This window comes from Salmo salar, chromosome 03, assembly GCF_965601325.2.
Source record: "Salmo salar chromosome 03, fSalSal1, whole genome shotgun sequence".
Lineage (NCBI taxonomy): Eukaryota > Metazoa > Chordata > Actinopteri > Salmoniformes > Salmonidae > Salmo > Salmo salar.
The window spans coordinates 63,809,727-63,836,307 of NC_138293.1; the positions used below are offsets into that span (position 1 = coordinate 63,809,727).

The 26,581-nt window shown below is 47.9% G+C and overlaps 1 protein-coding gene across 6 annotated transcripts in view; it reads right to left on the bottom strand.

Annotated features, from left to right (window-relative positions):
- LOC106601133 (SRC kinase signaling inhibitor 1) overlaps positions 1-26,581 on the bottom strand; it is a 50,238-nt gene that overhangs the window by 13,932 nt on the left and 9,725 nt on the right. For 5 of the 6 annotated variants that reach the window (XM_082973674.1, XM_082973670.1, XM_082973669.1 and 2 more), the window contains exons 3-15: positions 22,471-22,669; positions 19,196-19,488; positions 15,318-16,192; positions 15,002-15,109; positions 12,981-13,108; positions 11,660-11,820; positions 6,149-6,324; positions 5,275-5,405; positions 3,475-3,622; positions 2,654-2,972; positions 1,963-2,239; positions 1,619-1,767; positions 1,383-1,532 (exon numbers count right to left, since the gene is read on the bottom strand). In XM_082973674.1, the coding sequence (XP_082829800.1) occupies positions 1,383-1,532; positions 1,619-1,767; positions 1,963-2,239; positions 2,654-2,972; positions 3,475-3,622; positions 5,275-5,405; positions 6,149-6,324; positions 11,660-11,820; positions 12,981-13,108; positions 15,002-15,109; positions 15,318-16,192; positions 19,196-19,488; positions 22,471-22,669 (3,114 nt within the window). The remainder of the gene's footprint in view (positions 1-1,382; positions 1,533-1,618; positions 1,768-1,962; positions 2,240-2,653; positions 2,973-3,474; positions 3,623-5,274; positions 5,406-6,148; positions 6,325-11,659; positions 11,821-12,980; positions 13,109-15,001; positions 15,110-15,317; positions 16,193-19,195; positions 19,489-22,470; positions 22,670-26,581) is intronic. The other variant, XM_082973671.1, reaches the window with a different exon arrangement.

The window sequence follows — 26,581 nt, forward strand, 5'->3', positions numbered from 1 at the left end:
CACACACACACACACACACACACACACACACACACACACACACACACACACACACACACACACACACACACACACACACACACACATCCATGCACTTCAGAGCACTGCAACCAACACAGACAGTGACTAGTCACAGGAGTGTTTGTGTGTAAGGAAGAGTGATCACTCCATCAGGGAGTGAGTGTGTGTTGGTATAGGGTGTGTGTGTCGTCTGGAGACAGTGTGTTTAGGGGTGTGTTCTGGTAGTGTAGAACAAGGGGAGTGCTGGACCAAAGGGCTACATTTAAAACAATAGCACAAACTCCTTTACTTTCCCTACAGCACCAAGCAGAATAGGGTCAGTGTACAGTCTGTGTGCTGGTGACCAGCTGCTGTGTTTGACAGGAGACCCTGTGGAGAGCACTCTGCAGGTAGAGATAAAAGGTGAGGATGGGACTGTGTACTCTGGGAGGGGTGTAGAGATCAGGGATGGAGCATGGGAGTGTGTATTTGAGGGAGGGGGTAGAGTGGTGGAAGTGTTAGTTCGAGGAGGAAGGAGGGCGAGGAGGAAGGTGAGGGCAGTCTCAGGAAGTAGCAGTCCACACAAGCCCTCGCGAGGTCAGGGAGGGCGTTACCTTGGTGCCCGGGGCCCCTGGGGGCCATAGGTCAAGGCTGGAGGGGGGCACGCTGGTCCTGCTGCGGGGGGCACTGGGCAGGGACAGGGGAGGGGGGTGGCTGAGCCTGAGGGGGGCTCTCTGAAACAGCTGGCCAGGGGAAATTAGGAGGGAGGGGAGGGGAGAGTTGAAATAATGTAAATAATGGTTAAATTAGGATAAGTTATCCATAATATCAAGATCAATTATTATAACGGGTCTATCAAAAATTATAGTAAAAAAATAAAATCTGTCCAATTTATTGTTTCACTAAGTGGCCAGCAGGGCATCAGAAAGACAAACACACAACTCAACGCTTCATTTGGGTCCACGTGGCCAGGCTGGGTTGGCCTGTGAGCTCTGGGTGACACGCTGTGTGTGTGTGACTAAGCTGTGGGATCAGCAGTAATCTGGGCCCACAGTGAATGGACTCTCTGTCTCAGTGAGGACGCCTGGGGTGGAGGACATATGGCACCTGCTGCTTTGACCTGACCATCCTCTCTAACACACCAAGTAGCCAGCTAATGAGGCCTACAACGGTCGTGAGTTTGTGTGTATGTGTGTGTGTGAGTGTGTGTGTAGCTACAAGCTCTAGGCAAAATTAGGGAAGCAGAGGAAGTGTCGTTTTTCAGTAACATTTCCCATTCCGTCCACCCTTACCTAAAATCCTTCAGGGACCACTTCTACTTCTACTATATAAACTCTGCAAACACTATTAATCCACTATTTCTGAAGCTGTTATACCAGTACCTCCAGTTCAGCAGCGATCTTGTCCTCCTTTCCCTCTTCCTTGTCTCCAGAGGCGATGGTGGGAGGGGTGGACGCAGGACGCGGGTTTTCAGACACTGTCCGTCGCAGCTTCACATGGGGCTTCTGTGCTTCTGCCTCCTCCGCCTCCGACTTTTACACACATACATAGTGGAGATCAGAAACTAGGCGGGAGGTGCGTGTGTGTGAATATACATCCATGCCTCATGCTCTGTCACCTTCATGCTCTTGCCGGGGATAAGGGTCTCTCCGCTGCGGGTGATCAGGCCAGCCGGGGATGATGGGAAGCTGCGTCGAGGTGGCGGGGGAGGGGGCGACTTCGAGGGCTTCTCTGTACGATAGCGAGTCACTGTCAGCTGCTCTGCATCTGTGGCAGGCAGGGGAGTACCATGGGCACCAGTTAGAGAACCGGACACAGTACATTCATACTGGCACCACAGCCGACACTGACACATTCATGAGCTGAGTATGTGACAAAACACTGCTGCCCATTAGTACATCAAACCCCCCAACGCACTACTGTTACCTCTGTTGGGTGAGGAGAGGTCTGATGTATCCTTACCAGAACCACGTCTGGAGCCAGGCTCCTTCCCCGAGAGCTTGTGTGTGGCGTGCTGGGGCTTGGTAGGGCGGTGCTCTGGGGTCCCTCCCCCACTCTGTGGGGTCTGAGACTGGGAGGGTGTGTTGGAGGAGGGCTTGTTGATCTGCTTGGCGGCAAAGTCCAGGTCTGGGATGGCCTTCATCAGCTCAGCCTGGGTCTCCTCCAGCAGACGGTTGATGTCTTGAGCACTGTACTGGGTCAGACTGGCCCGCTTCTCCTCCCAGTCCCGCTCTGCTGCCTGGGGAGGGGGAACCATAGAGAGATATAGCACAGTGAGGGATATTGTATACACACTCAGACGCACACACACTCACCACAGGAGGTTGGTGGCACCTTAATTGGGGAGGACGGGATTGTGGTAATGACTGGAGCAGAATCAGTGGAATGGTATAAAATACATCAAACATGTGTCTCCATGTGTTTGATGCCATTCCATTCGCTCCATTCCAGCTCTTATTATGAGCCGTCCTCCCCTCAGCAGTCTCCACTGACATTCACTCACACATGTGCAGACATCCACACTTGTAGGCTCACTCATGCCTACGCACACTCTCCTCCAAAACCTATACATACTGTATCATCATACCAATGCTACACTAGGACAACTACAGATTAAACAGTAGAATGCGAGGGTTACAGAAGGGTTCCTTACCAGTCGAACCTCCACAGACACAGCCTTATCAGCGGCAGCGCGGTTGGCCAGCTCTTCCAGGGCCCGGCCCTTGTGAGGCACAGGGGGATGATTGTCCCTGTGAGGGCCAGAGGAGGGGTGACTGTGTCCATGACCGTGACTGTGACTATGGCTGTGGCTGGAGTGGGGGCTCCAGTTTGACAGGCTACTGCCGCCCCTCAGGTCACTGAGGTTGAGAGGTGGGCTGGTGGGCATGTCAAAGTCAGAACTCTTACGGAAGTCCTCACTGCTGTGCTTAGGGAAGTCCTCCTGCTTCTTCCAGACGCCCTCGTTCACTTCCCTGACAACACAAACACAGCCAATGTCAGGCGATGCCAGTAACGTCTGTATATCAGCCATTATGTGGTCAGTGCTGGTGGGCTGTGGCTAGACAATGCAGGCTCTGAGTTACACATCGTTCATGTACCTGGGATGTTGGATCAGTGTCGATGTTTCACTGATGGTCAGTGTGTGGTGGGCTGTAGCCTACCTGTGGTCAGTGTGTTGGGTCGTACCTGCGCAGGGCGGTCAGTGTGTTGGGTCATACCTGCGCATGGCGGTCAGTGTGTTGGGTCGTACCTGCGCGTGGCGGTCAGTGTGTTGGGTCGTACCTGCGCGTGGCGGTCAGTGTGTTGGGTCGTACCTGCGCATGGCGGTCAGTGTGTTGGGTCGTACCTGCGCATGGCGGTCAGTGTGTTGGGTCATACCTGCGCATGGCGGTCAGTGTGTTGGGTCATACCTGCGCATGGCGGTCAGTGTGTTGGGTCGTACCTGCGCGTGGCGGTCAGTGTGTTGGGTCGTACCTGCGCATGGTGGTCAGTGTGTCAGTGACGCTCTTGCAGCGTTTCAGCAGGGCGTCCAGTCTGTGTGGCTCCTCCTTCAGGAACTTGACAGCCTCCACCTCCACCCTCAACACCACCCGCATCTTACTCTGCAGACTGGGGAACTGGTCTGGAGGGGGACAGGGAGAGAGAGGGGACACTACATCTTACTCTGCAGACTGGGGAACTGGTCTGGAGGGGGACAGGGAGAGAGAGGGGACACTACATCATACTCTGCAGACTGGGGAACTGGTCTGGAGGGGGACAGGGAGAGAGAGGGGACACTACATCTTACTCTGCAGACTGGGGAACTGGTCTGGAGGGGGACAGGGAGAGAGAGGGGACACTACATCATACTCTGCAGACTGGGGAACTGGTCTGGAGGGGGACAGGGAGAGAGAGGGGACACTACATCTTACTCTGCAGACTGGGGAACTGGTCTGGAGGGAGACAGGGAGAGAGAGGGGACACTACATCTTACTCTGCAGACTGGGGAACTGGTCTGGAGGGGGACAGGGAGAGAGAGGGGACACTACATCTTACTCTGCAGACTGGGGAACTGGTCTGGAGGGGGACAGGGAGAGAGAGGGGACACTACATCTTACTCTGCAGACTGGGGAACTGGTCTGGAGGGAGACAGGGAGAGAGAGGGGACACTACATCTTACTCTGCAGACTGGGGAACTGGTCTGGAGGGGGACAGGGAGAGAGAGGGGACACTACATCTTACTCTGCAGACTGGGGAACTGGTCTGGAGGGAGACAGGGAGAGAGAGGGGACACTACATCTTACTCTGCAGACTGGGGAACTGGTCTGGAGGGGGACAGGGAGAGAGAGGGGACACTACATCTTACTCTGCAGACTGGGGAACTGGTCTGGAGGGAGACAGGGAGAGAGAGGGGACACTACATCTTACTCTGCAGACTGGGGAACTGGTCTGGAGGGGGACAGGGAGAGAGAGGGGACACTACATCTTACTCTGCAGACTGGGGAACTGGTCTGGAGGGGGACAGGGAGAGAGAGGGGACACTACATCATACTCTGCAGACTGGGGAACTGGTCTGGAGGGGGACAGGGAGAGAGAGGGGACACTACATCTTACTCTGCAGACTGGGGAACTGGTCTGGAGGGAGACAGGGAGAGAGAGGGGACACTACATCTTACTCTGCAGACTGGGGAACTAGTCTGGAAGGGGACAGGGAGAGAGAGGGGACACTACATCTTACTCTGCAGACTGGGGAACTGGTCTGGAGGGAGACAGGGAGAGAGAGGGGACACTACATCTTACTCTGCAGACTGGGGAACTGGTCTGGAGGGGGACAGGGAGAGAGAGGGGTCACTACATCTTACTCTGCAGACTGGGGAACTGGTCTGGAGGGGGACAGGGCGAGAGAGGGGACACTACATATTCACATCTCAGGAGTTACAACAGGAGTCTGATTCTGAGAGTGGTGATTGTGATGTCTGGATGTTTGAGACTGATGTGTGTCTGTGATTGACTATCTAAGTCAGTGCCTACAGTGTGTCTGTGAGGGATCAGTGTATCAGACCGTGTCAGTGTGTCTGTGAGTGATGAGTGTATCAGACCATGTCAGTGTGTCTGTGAGGGATCAGTGTATCAGACCATGTCAGTGTGTCTGTGAGGGATCAGTGTATCAGACCGTGTCAGTGTGTCTGTGAGTGATCAGTGTATCAGACCGTGTCAGTGTGTCTGTGAGTGATCAGTGTATCAGACCATGTCCAGTGTGTCTATGAGTGATCAGTGTATCAGTGAGTGACTTACTCTTGAGCTCTGTGAGTGTCTCTCCTAGTTTCCTCAGAAGCGAGGCCTTCTCCTCCAGCTCCTGAACCGTCACCAGTTTGTGATTGACAGACGAACCCTTCTGGATCTCCTCCACTGACTTCTCCAGGTCACTGGAGAGACAACACAGGAGAGGCGTGTTAACACAAGGTTTTCACAGTTCACATGAAAACGTTCATGTTATGAAGACTGCAATGTTCTGCTGAGAACACTGTGGTGTGTGTGTCGAAGCGAGAGAACCACAAGACCGATGGAGAGACATACAAACAGTCTGGACACACACACACACACACACACACACACACACACACACACACACACACACACACACACACACACACACACACACACACACACACACACACACACACACACACACACACACAAGCTGACGAAGCAAAACCACTAATGAAAATCCAACTTAATGATGTCAAGTAAATCAGCCTGAAGCCATACGGCCAATCAAAATGGTATGAATATTTAAATGAAATAAAATGGCTATTAGCAACGGTTAATAACAAGCCTAGATTAACAGCGATGATCTAACGAGGCAAATGATTCATTCAACAATGTCCACTCATATAAAGTTACACACTCTGCTAAACCAGGCAGTGTCTGGGTACGCATGGGGATTGTTTGTGTTGCCAGTAGGACGGCCTGTATTACTGCCTTAGTACAACCATATTATTATCATAGGACCTCTTTAGAACCTCAATGATCTTAATCACCTACAAATAACAACAATAATAATAATCATGTGAATAGATTTTGTCAATCAGTCAGTCAGTCAGTTAACCAGTCATTCAACAAACTAATCTTAATCAAGGAATGATTCCGTGATCAGGTGAGTACTGACTGGAGCTGCTGGATGATGAACTCCTCCTCGTTGAGGTACTTGAGCCTCTCCTCTTCCACCAGGAGGCGCTGTCGCTGCAGAGGGTCCTCCTGCTTCCTCAGAGCGTCACTCACACGCACGTTCAGCTCCTTCTCCGTTCTTTTCAGCAGCGTCTTCACACTATCCTGGTTCTGGAGCTGCGCACGCACGCACGCACGCACGCACACACACACACACACACACACACACACACACACACACACACACACACACACACACACACACACACACACACACACACACACACGCACGCACACACACACAATCACACACAATACTGAATGGTTAAACAAGATTATATTGTGTAACTAATAGTGTTCTAAATGATAGTAGCAGGAATCAGTGTATCCAAATTGTGTAGGTAATAATTACAGGTGTCTGAGGTCATACAGTAGAGAATTCTGCAGATCATTAATGGTACACATCTGCTGCAATACAATAGGCCTCCCTCTGGATTTGGTATCACACACCTAAGGTGGTCCTGCGCAGAGCAGTAAGTAGCTTGTAGAGGTCAAGATAACAAAGGAATCACAGTGACAACATCCTGCTATTAGCATACCATATTATCAGGCAGTTGTGCTATTAGCAACTTTCCTGCAATTGGATCCATTTTTCAACGGAGCTGACAGAATATTTTGCAGTGTGAAAGCTAATTTCCTGCAATTCTACTCTTTGCCATGGCTAATTCTGTGTTCTTATGCTCAAACATTAAAACAAAGTCAATGGGACCCCAATCAGGGCCCCTGAGCATGTGTCCTGCGTGTCCGGTCGGTAATGCAGACATGCAAAAACTACTCCTATATTCATTGTTTGATTATATTGGTTTCATTGCTTTAGCTTTTATTTTTGTGATTTCTAGTTCTAAAATATTATATTATTATAACATATATAGGTAAAAAATATATATATATTCCTTGGTGTGGCGGCAACAATTGCCCAGCGGCGGTGCGCTGCTGCTAAATTAATACATGGGAGACACTGGTGTGTGTCTGTCTGTGAACACTACTGCCCTGCCCTTGACTGCATATGGCCTTGTCTGTCTAATAATGGGGATGCACTGCCTTGTCCATGAGTTTGTACCTCCACGTTGTGTTGTGTGTGTGTGTGTGTGTAACAGTATAGCTTCCGTCCCTCTCCTCACCCCTACCTGGGCTCGAACCAGGGACCCTCTGCACACATCGACAACAGCCACCCTCGAAGCATCATTACCCATCGCTCCACAAAAGCCGCGGCTCTTGCACAGCAAGGGGAACAACTACTTCAAGGTCGCAGAGCGAGTGACGTCACCGATTGAAACGCTATTAGCGCGCACCACTAACTAACTAGCCATTTCACATCAGTTACATGTGCGCGTGTGTGTGTGTGTGAGAGAAAGAGTGTCTGTGTTTGTGTTAACACAGATTGTTCTGTCCTTGAGAGCTTTGTGGGCGTTCTGATGCGCCAGCGCTCCTGTCTGAGCCTGTCACGGTTATCGTCGGTGAAGGAGGACCAAAATGCAGCAGGACTGTGTTTGTTCATTTTGAACATTTATTAAATCAAAATGAACACAAAAACAACAAAACGAACTCAAGATATACCGACAGTCTTCTCAGGCTCATACATGCTAGACAAGAAACAGATTACCTAGACTAAACATAGAATTACATAAACAAGGAACAGTGCCCAAAAACCCCGGAATACATAAATCAAATGCCCTTTTTAGAAAAACCACCACCCCGAACCACATAAACCAAATACCCTCTGCCACGTCCTGACCAAACTACAATAACAATTAATCCTTATACTGGCCAGGACGTGACAGTACCCCCCCCCCCCCCCTAAAGGTGCTAACCCCGGAAGCACCTCAAATTAACAAAAACCCCAAACAACAACAAAAAATCCCCTTAACTAAAGGGAGGGAAGGGAGGGTGGCTGCCGTCAACGACGGCACTGTGCTACACCCCCCCTCCCCAACCCACCTATATCTGGAGGTGGCTCTGGTTCAGGCAGATCCGGGCAGACGACCCACCCCGGCAGCTCCGGGTAGACGGGCCACCCGGGCTGACCCGGAAGACAGTCGGGCCACTCTGGCATCGCCGGGCAGTCTGGCATCGCCGGGCAGTCTGGGCAGTCTGGCATCTCCGGGCAGTCTGGCCACTCTGGCAGCTCCGGGCAGTCTGGCCACTCTGGCAGCTCCGGGCAGTCTGGCCACTCTGGCAGCTCCGGGCAGTCTGGCCACTCTGGCAGCTCCGGGCAGTCTGGCCACTCTGGCAGCTCCGGGCAGTCTGGCCACTCTGGCAGCTCCTGACTAGTGGGTGGCTCTGGCGACTCCTCACTGACGGGCGGCTCTGGCGACTCCTCACTGACGGGCGGCTCTGGCGACTCTTGACTGACGGGCGGCTCTGGCGACTCTTGACTGACGGGCGGCTCTGGCGACTCTTGACTGACGGGCGGCTCTGGCGACTCTTGACTGACGGGCGGCTCTGGCGACTCTTGACTGACGGGCAGTTCTGGCGACGTCGGACTGGGATGACGCACTTGAAGCCTGGTGCGTGGTGCTGGTACTGGACGTATCAGCCTGGGAACACGCACCTCAGAGCTAGTGCGGGGAGCGGGAACAGGACGAGTCAGACTGGGCTGACGAACTGGATGCCTGGTGCGTGGTGCTGGTATTATCTTCACCAGACAGCTAGCATGCACCTCAGGACTATTAATAAACGCTACTCCAGGTGATAACATTAGGACACGCTCTGTAGGGCGAATGTCGTGCCTAAAACACCAACACAGTAGCTCTCTCATCCTTTTCTCCTCCAATTTTCCCATCAACTCCCTTATAGTCTCTGTTTCTCTTTCCTCCACTTTTCCCCTCACTAGCTCTGGTTCCATCCTCGGCTCCGCCGATCTGTCCGTGTGCCCCCCCAAAAAAATATTATTGGGGCTGCCTCTCCGGTTTAAACGCCAGTCGCGTTCCTCGGTAGTGTTCCCGGTCCTCACCGAATTCCCCTTGCTCCTTCCTCTGCTGCTTGGTCCATTTTTGGTGGGAGATTCTGTCACGGTTATCGTCGGTGAAGGAGGACCAAAATGCAGCAGGACTGTGTTTGTTCATTTTGAACATTTATTAAATCAAAATGAACACAAAAACAACAAAACGAACTCAAGATATACCGACAGTCTTCTCAGGCTCATACATGCTAGACAAGAAACAGATTACCTAGACTAAACATAGAATTACATAAACAAGGAACAGTGCCCAAAAACCCCGGAATACATAAATCAAATGCCCTTTTTAGAAAAACCACCACCCCGAACCACATAAACCAAATACCCTCTGCCACGTCCTGACCAAACTACAATAACAATTAATCCTTATACTGGCCAGGACGTGACAGAGCCAACCTGTCGCCCTGCTAACAGAATGTGATTAGCTGATGATGGAACCCATCATGGTGCTATGTGTGTGTCTGTGCATGTGTGTGTGTGTCTGTGTGCACGTGTGTGTCTCACTCAGAATAAAATAAGGTTCACACACAGACAAAAAACAGCAGGGTTTCCAGTTAGAGAATTGCACTAGTAGGACATCTAAATCCTACTGCAAAGCACTCAACCAAAATTCAATACACATCCAGAACTATGAATGAACTCTGTTATAATTTATGCAATACAACCACTACTGAGATGAAAGCACCTGCTTAGCAAGGGAAGTTAATAATGGATTGCTTTTATGTTCCAGGGAATCAAACTGAACAACAATATAAACAATGTGCTCTGCAGCATTACATCTGATTTGCCCCAATAGAAGCAATTAATTAAAACCCCATTTATTCTGATCCAGCCAGAGCAGTCACAATAAAAACATTTATACTCTCTTTCTGTTTCTTTCTCTGCATTACGCTACCTCTACCACGTTCACCCTTCCTCTCCCTTCTCTCTCTCGCTCTACATAATTCATGAGCATCATGTATTATTCAGGCCTGGGGCCGTCTCCATGGGAAACGGGGCGGGTCAAAGGTTAGGAGTCAGGCTTGGGCTCACACACAGGTAAATGACTGAGATTATTACTACTCTCTAGTCCCACTGTGCTGCATTTGGCTTCCATTTACCAATTTACTCCTCTCCATCCGTGTCTTTTTCCCTCGAAAAAGCCTCAATTTGTCAGGGCATGGACTCTACAAGGTGTCGAAAGCGTTCCACAGGGATGCTGCCCCCGTTGACTCCAATAGTTCCCACAGCTGTGTCAAGTTGGCTGGATGTCCTTTGGGTGGTGGACCTTTGTTGATACACATGGGAAACTGTTGAGCGTGAAAAACCCATCAGCGTTGCAGTTCTTGACACAAACCGGTGCACCTGGCACCTAGAGTACTACAATACCCCATTGAAAGGCACTTCTTTTGTCTTGCCCATTCACCCTCTGAATGGCACACATACACAATCTATGTATCAATCGTCTCAAGGCTTAAAAATCCTTCTTTAACTTGTCTCCTCCCCTTCATCTGCACTGATTGAAGTGGATTTAACAGGTGACATCAATAAGGGATCATAGCTTTCACCTGGATTCAACTGGTCAGTCTATGTTGTGGAAAGAGCAGGTGTTCATAATGTTTTGTCCACTCAGTGTAATCTTTCTCCAACAATAAATCACACCTCTTAAACCCAGCTCCTCATCAGAAGAGAGTTGGTGCAGGTACTGCTGCTGTGCCTCTCTGTGAGCACCAGTTGTATGTTGAGGAAATCACAGGCTATAAAACTACAAAACCCAGGAGTCATGAGCCATTGAGCTGGGCTCTAGGGAGAGCTTAACGATGCATGAAGTGGACTGGACCACTGACTGTGTCCACTGTTATGTTTCATAAACTCTCTCTAAAGGAAGAGACAGACAGGGCAGACTATTAAACGGCCCTGCGCTGTCCCTAAATCACATACGGCATATCCTTTACACTTCTTCATTTCTTTTCCCCACTGATCTGATGTGTTAGAGCAACCCCCCCCCCCCCAGAGAGTTATGACACAGACAGGACCATTCTCTTCTCCTCAGCCTGTAACCATGGTACCGCAGGGAGTCACAGGGAAAACTTTGAATGGTTTCATTTCTTTCCATTATCTGATGCTGCGTCCATCTTCACAGGGTTATCCACTAGGCTAGGGAATTAAGGACCACGGCTTCAAACTCTTAGTACAAACACATACTACAACTTTAATCTTCCACTGTCTCGCAAAGCATACTATGACCTAAATGTGTCGTAGAAGAAGACATCTTGTTCATTATTGTGTGTGTGTGTGTGTGTGTGTGTGTGTGTGTGTGTGTGTGTGTGTGTGTGTGTGTGTGTGTGTGTGTGTGTGTGTGTGTGTGTGTGTGTGTGTGTGTGTGTGTGTGTGTGTGTGTGTGTGTATGTATGTATGTGAATGTGTGCACGTGCCTGTGTGCCTGCATGCGTGCGTGTTTGTGTAAACAGTCGTACTAATAGACGCATTGAGAGTAGGCTCAGTCGTTTTCACCTGCATCTTGCGGAGCTGGGAGAGTTGTTTGCGCAGGTCGGTGGCATTCTGCTGCAGGTCGTGGAGGTGAAGCTGCATCTGCAGCCGGGTGACGGTGGTGACCTGGCTGTCTCCGGAGGGAGGGGGGGGCATCAGAGCCAGCGGGGCCGACGGCGTCAGAGCTGACAATCACAGGACAGAACACAGGTTATGAGGAAGTCAGAGGAAACTGGGTAAATTACAATGCTGTATGTATAAAGACATCTGACACACAACAGCAGATACATGCACGCGCACACACTTCCACATGCAGTCTTGGGAGCACAGGTAAAGGATCCCAGCTCAGTTCCTGGACAGAGGTAGACTGAAAACGAACAGAGAGAGCCTGTTGATGGTGCGAGGAGAATATCCTTCTGAATCTCAGATGTATGAATATCCAAAAAGACCCAGAAGGGCCCAACAACACAAGACCAGAGATGGGGGGGGGGGGGGGGGGGGGTGTAGAGAGGATTATAGGCAACCAAAGGGTACATAAGAGAAGAGACACACCACCACCAATATCGGAGCTGTGACAACACCAGACACCCACCCAGGGGCAGAGAGATGAGAGGAGAGATAGAGGAGAAGAGTGAAACTACCTTTCCGCTTCAGCCGTCCAGCTGTAATACAGAAGCAGTGAGCCAGTTACCAAAGATAAAGAGAGAGAAGAGAGAGTGGAGGAAAATTGGGAGTAATCTTCAAGGTTTACATTGCCAGAGGCAAGTGAGGACCCCTGGACACTTCCTCTATCGACTATTGCGGAGAGAAAAATGGCTAATTTAACAGCTTTATTTTCTGGTGTTATTTCATGTCAAGGAGAGGCATCAAAGGCAGATGTGTCCTTTCGCTGGCCCTTTGATGGTCTGGCCATTGAACAGCAAGTCTACGTAGACTCACTCATGCTAAATGGAGGCATTAGGAACAGGGGACGAAAGAGATATGGAGAGAGAGAGAGAGAGAGGGAGTGAGAAAAGAGAAATAAAACAGAAGAAGAAAGGGAAGGAAATGTGAGTAAGAGAGCGATATTAGTGGAAGCAGGGACAGAGGGATGGGTTTGTATCTAGGTTGCGAGTTGAGGGAGATGTCATTCTATGTCTGTTGAGGTTTAAAGACCAGTAGCCATCTTATCTGTTAAAATAACTGATCTATGCCTGGCCCAGTGGGTAAATGGACACGAAAACTAAGCTCAACCTGAACTATTGTAAATGGTTAGCAGGACTGGATGCAGTCTGACTACAAGATCAAACTAAAACTCAATTCACCTCAATCTAGTTTGAGCTAGAACTTTACGCGTAGTACTCACTTCCTGTGGCGGAGCCGTCGCTGTTGGATTCGGTCTTCTCGCTGGAAGAGAAAGGGAAGGGCCGTGAGAACTCCGAGCCCTGGTCCGGAGGGCAGCCCGCCATCATGCAGAGACGCAGTAGGCCGCATCTGAGGATCAACCAGGGCCACAGGGCAAGGCAATTACAGTGCTAATGCCAACACCTGTACTATACTTACGCATTATGTACTTATACTACAGAGTGCTTTATACTGTCCACAGGGCAAGGTCATTATTACCAGCCAATTACAGTGATAATGCCAACACCTGTAATATAATCATGTACATTATCTAATATACGTATTCTGGTCTATTAAACAACGATATAGTATCCTGAGACCAGCCATGTATTTCTGTGCTCGTCCTGTCATGGTCTACTGCTGTAGTAGTATATACAGTTGAAGTCGGAAGTTTACATACACTTAGGTTGAAGTCATTAAAATGTATTTTTCAACCACTCCACAAATGTCTTGTTAACAAACTATAGTTTTGGCAAATCGGTTAGGACATCTACTTTGTGCATGACACAAGTCATTTTTCCAACAATTGTTTACAGACAGATTATTTCACTTATAATTCACTGTATCACAATTCCAGTGGGTCAGAAGTTTACATACACAAAGTTGACTGTGCCTTTAAACAGCTTGGAAAATTCCAGAAAATGATGTCATATCATTAGAAGCTTCTGATATGCTAATTGACATCATTTGAGTCAATTGGAGGTGTACCTGTGGCTGTATTTCAAGGCCTACCTTCAAACTCACTGAATCTTTGCATGACATCATGGGAAAATCAAAAGAAATCAGCCAAGACCGCAGAAAAAAATGGTAGACTACCACAAGTCTGGTTCATCCTTGGGAGCAATTTCCAAATGCCTGAAGGTACCACGTTCATCTGTACAAACAATAGTACACAAGTATAAACACCATGGGACCACGCAGCCACCATACTGCTCAGGAAGGAGACGCGTTCTGTCTCCTAGAGATGAACGTACTTTGGTGCGAAGTGCAAATCAATCCCAGAACAACAGCAAAGGACCGTGTGAAGATGCTGGAGGAAACAGGTACAAAAGTATCTATATCCACAGTAAAACGAGTTCTATATCGACATAAGCTGAAAGGCCGCTCAGCAAGGAAGAAGCCACTGCTCCATAAAAAAGCCAGGCTACAGTTTGCAACTGCACATGGGGACAAAGATCGTACTTCCTGGGGAAATGTCCTCTGGTCTGATGAATCAAAAATAGAAGAGAGAGGCTTGCAAGCCGAAGAACACCATCCCAACCATGAAGCACGGGGGTGGCAGCATCATGTTGTGGGGGTGCTTTGCTGCAGGAGGGACTGGTGCACTTCACAAAATATATGGCATCATGAGGATAGAAAATGATGTGGAAATATTGAAGCAACATCTCAAGACATCAGTCAGGAAGCTAAAATGGGTCTTCCAAATGGACAATGACCCCAAGCATACTTCCAAAGTTGTGGAAAAATGGCTCAAGGACAACAAAGTCAAGGTATTGGAGTGGCCATCACAAAGCCCTGACTTCAATCCCATAGAAAATTTGTGGGCAGAACTGAAAAAGCGTGTGCGAGCAAGGAGGCCTACAAATCTGATTCAGTTACACCAGCTCTGTCAGGAGGAATGGGCCAAAATTCACCCAACTTATTATGGGAAGCTTGTGGAAGGCTACCCGAAACGTTTGACCCAAGTTAAACAATTTAACGGCAATGCTACCAAATACTAATTGAGTGTATGTAAACTTCTGACCCACTGGGAATGTGATGAAAGAAATAAAAGCTGAAATAAATCATTTTCTCTACTATTATTCTGACATTTCACATTCTTAAAATAAAGTGGTGATCCTAACTGACCTAAGACAGGGAATTCTTACTAGGATTAAATGTCAGGAATTGTGAAAAACTGAGTTTAAATGTATGTAAATGTTCTGACTTCAACTGTTTGTCTATGAATGTCTCTGTGCGTTTGGGATCTTAAGGGGGTCTTACGTGCTGTCACTGTCGGGGGCTTTGGTCAGTACACTCTGAACCAGGCCTGTCAGACTGGCTATCTGTTTCTCCATGGCCTCCATACGATCCAGTCGCTCCAATCGATCCCTGGAGAAAGCCAGCATGTTAACACACACTGGTCAGTTAGGTTCACTCACACACACACAAACATGGAAGCTTGTGCACCCACACATCACGCAGTAATGTCAAAACATACTAGTATACACTAGAAAACACCTAGCGAAACGCACATGTACTATATGGAGGAAGCATGAAATCTCAAACCACACATACACACATACACACACATACTCACCGGGACTCAGAAGTCTCTCCAGGGAGTGGGGAGCTGTATCCGGGCGCAAACCTGCTCCCATCCCCTCCCGGCCCGACCTGCAGGGACAGAGGGTCAGAGCTGGAACTGGGCCTGGACTTGGGGCTCTCCACAAACACGGAAGAGGATGCTGAGTCCTTGCGGAAGGTCTGCCTGACCGGGGAGGCTCGGCTGGGGGAGCTAGAGTACGAGTCCCCCCTGTCCCTCAGCTGCATATCAGGGATCTTCTGCGGGGAGGAGGGGGGCATGCGGAAGCCCATGCCCAGTGTGGCTGAGGAGTAGGAGTCAGAGTAGAGGGGACCTCCAGGCTTGTACAGGGCGTCCTCCAGCTCCCCCTGCAGGGCGGCAGCAGAGTAGGTGCTGAGGGAGCGCACAGAGCCGCGGCGGTACAGCCCACCGGACACGGGGAAGCCGAAGGGGTCTCCGATGGCGGCCAGCGACTGTGTGGAGGCGATGCTGAGGCGGCCCTCGTGTACCAGGCTGTATGGGTCGGCGTACAGCCCCTCCTTCACCAGCATCATGTTCTTCCCAGAAACCTCCTCGTCGGGCTTGACGTCGCGGCGCTCCAAGATGGCGCTAGGGGAGGAGGACAGGCCGGCGTTGGGGCCCCCGTGGTGGGAGCCGGCTCCAGGGTGGTGGGAGTGCTGAGGCTGGTGCTGCTGGGGGTGCTGCTGGTGCTGGGAGTGTTGTTGGAGCTGGGGGTGACTACCCGGCCCGGCGAAGGAGGGAGGCCGACCTCCGCTGTAGGACAGACGGGAGCGGGATGGGGAGCCGGATGGGGGTGAGGCGGAGGAGGAGGGCAGGGTGTTGAGGCGGCGGGTGGGGGAGGACTCTCGGGACGTGTACACCAGATCCCTCTGAAACGACATCAGGGGTGGGGGTGGAGGGTAGGTTACCATGGATACTAGTGGATGAAAAGGCTGTGCTCCCCCTCTGTGCCAGGCTGACAATCAGAGGATAGGAAATCACACTGACATTGGACAGTCTGTGGTAGCCTGGGCTCATCAATGCAATCACAGCATCTTTATAGAAGCCCACATCAAATACCAGCACACAATCAACACGTGTGATTCAAGTCTATAGTAATGGCTCTATCCAAGAGTACAGTAAGGCTTATAGGATATGGGATTACCTACATGTATTGATTGTCACCTTACAGTGTAATAACTGAGGCTGAAAATGAAAGAGCTTAAAAGAGGGAACCAGTCCAGCCTTATTGTTTCTTTCTTTCTTCTCCTTCCACTCGTCCAGGAGAACCACTGAGCTCCATTTAACCAGCCCAACTAAACCCAATGGATTACAAAGAGCTGGTATTCAGCACTTCTCCATATCTGCACATATCCATTTCCTCTCTATTGAAGAGAAGTGAGAGAAAGCAGGAGACTAACCCACTCCTGGTTCATTGGAATGAATGTGAGGAATTTCCTCATCCACCACAGGTTCCTTCTTCTCTCCTCCACCGCTTGACTGGGTGGTCTAATCCTTTTATATTCTGCCTTTTTACTCTGCATCGCCCACTTTTTCAATTCCTCTTTCTCTCCTGTTTATGTATTTCCACAACCTACAGTAATTACCTCTCTCTCCTGTTTATGTATTTCCACAACCTACAGTAATTACCTCTCTCCTATTTACGTCTTTCCTCAACCTACAGTAATTCTCTCTCTCTCCTGTTTGTCTTTCCTCAACCTACAGTAATTATCTCTCTCTCCTGTTTATGTCTTTCCTCAACCTACAGTAATTATCTCTCTCTCCTGTTTATGTCTTTCCTCAACCTACAGTAATTATCTCTCTCTCCTGTTTATGTCTTTCCTCAACCTACAGTAATTATCTCTCTCTCCTGTTTATGTCTTTCCAAAACCTACAGTAATTATCTCTCTCTCCTGTTTATGTCTTTCCTCAACCTACAGTAATTATCTCTCTCCTGTTTATGTCTTTCCTCAACCTACAGTAATTATCTCTCTCCTGTTTATGTCTTTCCTCAACCTACAGTAATTATCTCTCTCCTGTTTATGTCTTTCCTCAACCTACAGTAATTATCTCTCTCTCCTGTTTACGTCTTTCCTCAACCTACAGTAATTATCTCTCTCTCCTGTTTATGTCTTTCCTCAACCTACAGTAATTATCTCTCTCTCCTATTTACGTCTTTCCTCAACCTTCAGTAATTACCTCTCTCAAATTTACGTCTTTCCTCAACCTACAGTAATTACCTCTCTCTCCTATTTATGTCTTTCCTCAACCTACAGTAATTATCTCTCTCCTGTTTATGTCTTTCCTCAACCTACAGTAATTATCGCTCTCTCCTATTTACGTCTTTCCTCAACCTACAGTAATTATCTCTCTCTCCTATTTACGTCTTTCCTCAACCTACAGTAATTATCTCTCTCCTGTTTATGTCTTTCCTCAACCTACAGTAATTACCTCTCTCTCCTATTTATGTCTTTCCTCAACCTACAGTAATTATCTCTCTCTCCTATTTATGTCTTTCCTCAACCTTCAGTAATTACCTCTGTCCTGTTTATGTCTTTCCTCAACCTACAGTAATTATCTCTCTCTCCTATTTACGTCTTTCCTCAACCTACAGTAATTACCTCTGTCCTGTTTATGTCTTTCCTCAACCTACAGTAATTACCTCTCTCTTCTGTTTATGTCTTTCCTCAACCTACAGTAATTATCTCTCTCCTATTTACGTCTTTCCTTAATCTACAGTAGTTATCTCTCTCTCCTACTCTCCTTCTTCTAGTCATCCCTGTGTCTTTGTCTCCTCAACCTTTTTTAAATATTGTCTCTCCTTTCTCCTAACCTTCCCTACAGTATACTGTAAAGTGATGATGGACAGGACTGTGTATAAGAGCCATTGCAGAGGGAGGGCATCGTATACACACACACACACACACACACACACACACACACCACACACACACACACACACACACACACACACACACACACACACACACACACACACACACACACACACACACACACACACACACACACACTTGTACACAGGAGTCGGGACACACACTTACATAATTCCCTGAAAACACAGTTAAAACCAACTATCCAAACCCAAAAATGTGCACCCGGGAGCAGTTCAATGTCAAGATGTTAGTTAACATGCAGGGTTGTCCCCAGCACAGCACTGATCTGATTCTATGGCAGTTCACACACTGTCATAGAACAAAGAGCCAGCCAAGAGCCAGCAACTTGAATGTTCTTCAAAGGCCTGGCTTTACCGCATCATCTACCCTCCTGGAAATAAGAACTCTCAATGATTTAATTTAATCTAGTTCATCTGGGATATTTTGGTGTTCCTCTGTACACAATTCAGAGATTTTAGTATGCCTGCACGCACACACTCATACGCACAGACAGAGACAGAGACACACACACACACACACTCTAATTATTTGCATAGGTAATGGCTGGTTCATCCTGAGCCATTACAGATGGTAGGGACTGAAAACAGAACAACTTCAAGGTTCCTTGAACTCAACCAAAACAGAGACATGCACAGGGGGTGAAACAAGCTCATCTCTGTGGGAAACATTGTTATTTAGTGTCCAGGCAGCATATGGTGCTCTTGAAGATAAAAGTACTGCCCAGCGGGAATATCTGGAGAAATAACCCATACGCCTCCACAACCTGTCAAACTTACTGTTGCAACATAAACACAAAAGAGCTGTTGCACCTTCAAAGGTCAAAGCTCAACAGTAGTGTCACAGTATCAGTATTTATAGTAGAATCCAGAGCCCTCCATCCACCTATCGCCCTATCAGACGCCATCCAAGCTCCACCCCCTCCCCCTCCCTCAGCATCCCTCTCTCCTCCCTCACCCTTCTCTCCCCTCCCTGTCTCACCCTCAGGTCCCCGTTGACCAGGTGTGTGCCGGGGTAGGAGGCGTAGATGGGCTCCTTGCGGTAGATCTTGATGATGCTGCGGTCCTGGATGTCCCGGATGTCCTCCAGCTCGTAGAAGACGTTGCGCGCCTCGTCCTTGATCAGGATGGCCGTGTTGGAGGACTTGAGCATCCCCGCCGTCAGCTTCTGGGGGAACATGTGCACGATGAGGGCGTGCAGCGTGTCCAGGCTGCTCAGCTCATGGGTGATGTGCACCCGCCGCGTCTCATCCCCAAACTGCAGGAACAGCACGCCTGGAGAAGGAGAGTGATGGAGAGATCATTTATAATATATTTTTAAGATAATCCTGACTTCATTGAACAGCTAGAGAGAGATTATGACAGTGGGGAAAGGTAGAGAGCGGTTAGGTCAAAGGGCTGTAAGCCTGATTTGAACCTATGCTGACACCGTAGATGTGTTGACCACACTAGGCCACAGAGAGAGAATTTAAAGTCAAGGATGAAGGTGGAGCAGGAGATAATAGAACAATAGAGGAAGGGGTGACGAAAGTCAAATGAAAAGGAGAGAGAGATAAAGGGAAGGTCTGGTTGATAAATAGACAGGAGGAAGTGGGAGTGAGAGAGTGCCACTGTCCTAAAGCACTGCCTAAACTCCTCTTCCAAAGGGCTCATCATCCGTCTCTGTCACTGGTTTTACAGCGCTCTGTTTCTCCCTGCGTGCTTAGCATTGCCTACACCCACCAATGTTTATAAGTCTGATCCATCCACACTGTAAAGCTGTCCCAACGATGAGTTCACACTTATGATACTGTAGTCCACACTGTAAAGCTGTCCCAACGATGAGTTCACACTTATGATACTGTAGTCCACACTGTAAAGCTGTCCCAACACTGAGTTCACACTTATGATACTGTAGTCCACACTGTAAAGCTGTCCCAACGATGAGTTCACACTTATGATACTGTAGTCCACACTGTAAAGCTGTCCCAACGATGAGTTCACACTTATGATACTGTAGTCCACACTGTAAAGCTGTCCCAACGATGAGTTCACACTTATGATACTGTAGTCCACACTGTAAAGCTGTCCCAACACTGAGTTCACACTTATGATACTGTAGTCCACACTGTAAAGCTGTCCCAACGATGAGTTCACACTTATGATACTGTAGTCCACACTGTAAAGCTGTCCCAACACTGAGTTCACACTTATGATACTGTAGTCCACACTGTAAAGCTGTCCCAACGATGAGTTCACACTTATGATACTGTAGTCCACACTGTAAAGCTGTCCCAACACTGAGTTCACACTTATGATACTGTAGTCCACACTGTAAAGCTGTCCCAACGATGAGTTCACACTTATGATACTGTAGTCCACACTGTAAAGCTGTCCCAACACTGAGTTCACACTTATGATACTGTAGTCCACACTGTAAAGCTGTCCCAACGATGAGTTCACACTTATGATACTGTAGTCCACACTGTAAAGCTGTCCCAACGATGAGTTCACACTTATGATACTGTAGTCCACACTGTAAAGCTGTCCCAATGCTGAGTTCACACAATATGACTCTGTAGCAGAAATACATGAATAATACGTCCGGATTTGAATCATGACTTAATGTCTATGAACATATTATCCCTGTGCTAATAACGAAATACAGTGCAGTGTATGGCTGTGTATGGTTGCTGTGCCCCAGATATGTAATGTAAGGCGTGGATGATCCAGTGTTATGTAAGCACTAACGCACCACAGGGCAGGCAGGCAGAGAATAATCACACTGATCTGAGGGTGCGAAGACACACCAGGCTGTAGGTTACATGACTAACCCAGGAGCTGTGTGATTAGTGCCTGGTAACAACACCCAGCCGAGGGTGCATAACTTACGCTTCTGAAATGGCTACAAAATATGCAAATGTAATCACGATTCAATCATTTCGCAATAATTCATATCGAATAGTGAATTCAAATGAGGCACAACCACAAAACGCGAAAGGAATTGGGAATGGGAATAATTATTTACTATGTGGATAAGGTTTGATAAGATAGCAGATGAACTAGGTAAATGTTAAAGTCCACAAAAGTTTTGGGATGAGGAAAATGTTGTCTCAGCTATGTAGCTGGTAAAGGCTGTTACATGGTCATGTTTATGTCATGCAGTGGCAGTCGGTGACGTTTAAGATGAGGGAGGATGGTCATTTATTTTATGAGCATGGCCTTATTTCTATTACAGCATATTGGATGACTGTCATTCATATTCCATTCACCCAGTTCAATGTAACAGTGCTAGGTTTAGTCTACTACATGATACTCTAATTTGACCTATACCCATCATGAGTTTCTATTGGACAAATTCAGGTATGTTTCTCCCCGTTTCATTCATTCATTGATTCCTTTTAAGAAATGTTTTTCAACGGAATCGGCAGAATGAATACACCCCTGATCACACGCAAAAACAGTTCACTTTCAGAGCAGCCACATGTAAACAGCTTGATCACTTTGCTTGTTAATTCCTTCTCGCATCTACGCACTGTCCTCTCACCTTTTTCTTCGCTTGTGGGCTTCAGTGCACAACACATCAGCTGTTTGTGACAAGGCAAAAAATGCAACAACATCTCTCTTTCTCTCTCGTGCTTCTCCTTAATATTTTAAGAATTTAATTTGTTCAAAACTGTTCAACTATTTTATTTCTCTCTCTTTGAGTCAGTTACTGACCACATTTTATACACTGCAGTGCTAGCTAGCTGTAGCTTATGCTTTCAGTACTAGATTCATTCTCTGATCCTTTGATTGGGTGGACAACATGCCAGTTCATGCTACAAGAGCTCTGATAGGTTGGAGGATGTCCTCTGGAAGTTGCCATAATTACTGTGTAAGTCAATGGAAGAGGATGAGAACCATGAGCCTCCTAGGTTTTGTATTGAAGTCAATGTACCCAGAGGAGGATGGAAGCTAGCTGTCCTCCGGCTACACCATGGTGATACCCTACAGAGTGCTGTTGAGGTTACTGTAGATCTTCATTGCAAAACAGTGTGTTTTAATCAATTATAACTGTTTTAAAGTTTCACTCTTTTTTATTTTTGTGGAATTCACTGAGGAGGATGGTCCTCCCCTTCCTCCACTGAGGAGCCTCCACTGATGTCATGTATATTCTCTGCACAGTCTTACTGTAGCAGTAGTTGGTAAAGGTTAAAACGTGATCATGTACACATCATGTACAGTTTCTGCACTGTCTGGGTCATGTCCAGCTCCAGTGTGGGTGTTGGGTCTCACCTGGGGAGCGCAGCTTGTTCTGGCTGGCTGAGCGGGACAGGGGCAGACTCTGGCGGAAGCGGTTGGTTCGGCTGAACCCCAGGGGGATGTCAGCCTCAGACATGGTCTCAGCCAGAGACTCAGCCGAGGCAAAGGACAGCTTAGAGGCCTGGTCAGCTAGCCCAGACTGGGTGGATTGGGAGTGACGCGGGCTACGACTCTGGAGGAGAGAAAGTGAGAGAGAGTTTGTTTGGGGAGAGGAGAGCGAGAGAGAGGCGGAAAGAATGGATTTGATAGAGAGGAGTATGGAGAAACGTGAAAGAGGTAACAAACAACAAACAGACTATAAGACAAACAAACACAATTAAGATTAGCATAATGTATCAGCATGTCAGGACCAACATTCATACAACTGATGCCATCTTTCCTCTTTCTGATCGGGTGGGATGGAATCATGTAACGGTGCCTGTTGTTTCACCAATGCTGACAGCAGAGGGATACAGCAAGGCAGAGGTCCAGAACACAACACCTTCAGAACTAGGGATCCACTGAGGACCAGTAGGTAGGAATGAGGAAGATACAAAATAACCTGGTGGGCACTGAGATCTGTTTTAATGTTTTAACGCTCTCCCCCTACACCTTCATCCTCTCCCTATTGGTTGGGGCCCTGCTGGCCTCTGGCCAACCTTAAATGAGTGCAGGCCAGGGCTGTCTGGATTAGACAAGGCCATGTAGATCCAGATCAGGGCTGTCACTCTGGGTTTATTCTACTGGCCTGGACCTGGCCTGGGCCCAGGCAGCATCTCTTCTTCCTCAGCTGCTCTGCTGCTGCTGCTTCTAGACTGTGTTCTGCTAGGCTGCTGTGTTCTGTTCAGTGAGCTGGCTCCGCTATCCCCACCGCCGGGTCTCCTCCAGCTCCCAGACTCCGTTAATGAGCTCCCAGAATGCTCGCTGATGACTGTTAGGATTGCAGAGTCAGCCAGACACATCGAGCCCACGTTACATTACAGTACAGTGCCTGCGCCCCTCGCTAGTAGAAAACAACTTCTCCTCTGCTCTTTCTGTCGTTTCATCCCTCGTTCTGGTTTAATAAGACTTCAGCATGTTTTTTTCCGAGGCTCTCATTAATCTTGTATTTAGGAAGGCGAGACGCAGCCTCACAGAGTGTTGTGCTCATTGACTCCCAGCAGTGCTCGCTTTGGGGTCATTCACAAATACACACAACATGCATGCACACACACCACAGGAGGCTGTTGAGGGGAGGACGGCTCATAATAATGTCTGGAACGGAGCAAATGGGATGGCATCAAGCACATGGAAACCATGTGTTTAATGTATTTGATACCATTCCACTCCAGCCTTTACCACGAGCCTGTCCTCCCCAATTAAGGTCCCACCAACCTCCTGTGACACACATACAAAATCACAGACATACACACACACACACACACACACACACACACACACACACACACACACACACACACACACACACACACACACACACACACACACACACACACTGTTCATACTGCAACCACAGACATTTACACAGTGTAGTCACACACACAGCCCCACAACAGAGTAGTGGCACTTGTAAATGACTGCACTGTTTGAGCTAGGAAGATAAGCGTTTCGCTACACCCGCGATAACATCTGATAAATATGTGTGTGCGACAAATCATATTTGATTTGATTTGGTGGGCCGGCAGACAGTGTCTGAGCACCCAGAGAGAGGGTGGTTCTGACGGATCGCCCCCACTGTGCTTTCTAATGGGGTCATTTATCTAAGCAATGACCACACTGAGCAGGGAGCACAACAACCCAGTCCATCGCACCGCACAGCAGCGCATATATTGTACACACAGAACACACAACAGACGCAAACACCAGCTCCAGTGAGCCGAGCAGAGCTCCAGGGCTAAATAAAGCCAGAGCGCAGATGGATAAAGCACAGCCATCAGCTTGACTCAGCACAGCAGAGCTAAAAGATACATATCCTATAGAAGAGTGAGCCACATCTCTAATCACACCAATAATCAAAGGAGGCCTCTAGTGTCTCCAACACGCCAGTGAGCTGACGTCGAGCTAGCGCTACTCCCTGGACTTTGTTCCTACATAACAGAGGATCTTTTCAACAAATCACACCGAACCGGGGAGACCATGCAAAATATCAAACAGAACTCAGGAGGAAGTGGAGAGAGGGAAACTAGCTCCGTGTCTCTCTCTCGCTCGCACACAGGAGAGATCTGTCAACAAACTCCAGCATCTCACCTAATGAGAATCTTTCACTTTGACTGTTGTTGGAGAAACAGGTGTGAGTCATTCTATAGTAGCTTGGAGAAATACTAAACACTTAAGAAACAAAGGTAGATTTCCCCCAGTGGAACAAAATATGTTCTCTCCATGTGTTGGAGGAAAGAAACCATATCGACTTGGTGTTGTTGCCGTAGATACTTTATGTAAAGGTGTCAAAGTGATATCCCACTGGGCACAAACATCAATTCAACGTCTATTCCACTTTGGTTCAATGTAATTCCATTGAAATGGCGTGGAAACAATGTTGATACAACCAGTGGGTGCCCAGTGGGATAGAACATGGGGAGCGTTCCTAGAACCATTTCCTCCTGTGCGTCATCATGGGCAGGTAAAAGCACTCACCATCTGCTAGGAGATCTGTAATGCTATACACGCTCTTCCACTTTTCTCTGCACCTTTTCTTCTACCTCTCCCCCTCTCTCTCTCCCCTCTCCCCCTCTCCCTATCACCCTATGGTGTCAATCCAGGCTTTTTCAATAGCACTCAGTTACTGTGAGGAGCCCACACTTTTATAATACCACAGAGGAAGAAAACAAGATGATCTTACAGGAAATATAATTGAATGGAAAGGACACAGCAGGCTCCAACATACCTAGGACTAAATCCAACAACAAACCCAATCTCTCCCGCTTTTCTCTCTCTCTCCCCCCCTCTCCGTTTCTCTTATTTTGTCTCTTGTACATTTTTTTATTTAAAATGTTTAATTTCACCTTTATTTAACCAGGTAGGCTAGTTGAGAACAAGATCTCATTTACAACTGCGACCTGGCCAAGATAAAGCAAAGCAGTGCAACACAAACAACAACACAGAGTTACACATGGAATAAACAAACGTACAGTCTATAACACAATAGAAAAAGTCTATATACAGTGTGTGCAAAAGAGGTAAGATAAGGGAGGTAAGGCAATAAATAGGCCACGGTGGCGAAATAATTGCAATTTAGCAATTAAACACTGGAGTGATAGATGTGCAGAAGATGAATGTGCAAGTAGAGATACTGGTGTGCAAAGGAGCAAAAAAATGTAATAATAAATAACAGTATGGGGATGAGGTAGTTGGATGGGCTATTTACAGATGGGCTATGTACAGGTGCAGTGATCTGTGAGCTGCTCTGACAGCTGGTGTTTAAAGTTAGTAAGGGAGATATGAGTCTCCAGCTTCAGTGATTATTGCAATTTGTTCCAGTCATTGGCAGCAGAGAACTGGAAGGAAAGGCGGCCAAAGGAGGAATTGGCTTTGGGGGTGACCAGTGAAATATACTTGCTGTCACGTCCGTCATATGAAGGAGACCAAGGCACAGCGTGGGTATCGTTCCACATCATTTATTTTAATGTGAAACTATGCAAGACATACAATAACTATAAACAAAACAACAAACCGTGATGAAGAGGTGCAACATGCACTAACTCAAAATAATCTCCCACAAAACACAAGTGGGAAAAACAACTACTTAAATATGATCCCCAATTAGAGACAACGATGACCAGCTGCCTCTAATTGGGAATCATACAAAAACCTCAACATAGAAGAAAGAAACTAGAACATAACATAGAAAAATTAAACTAGACAAAAAACCCCAGTCACGCCCTAACCTACTCTACCATAGAAAAATACGAGCTCTCTATGGTCAGGACGTGACACTTGCTGGAGCGCGTGCTGCGGGTGGGTGCTGCTGTGGTGACCAGTGAGCTGAGAAAAGGTGGGGCTTTACCTAGCAAAGACTTATTGATGACCTGGAGCAAGTGGGTTTGGCGACGAATATTTTATATTTTAGTAATTTTCTAAATTTCACCTTTATTTAACCAGGTAAGCT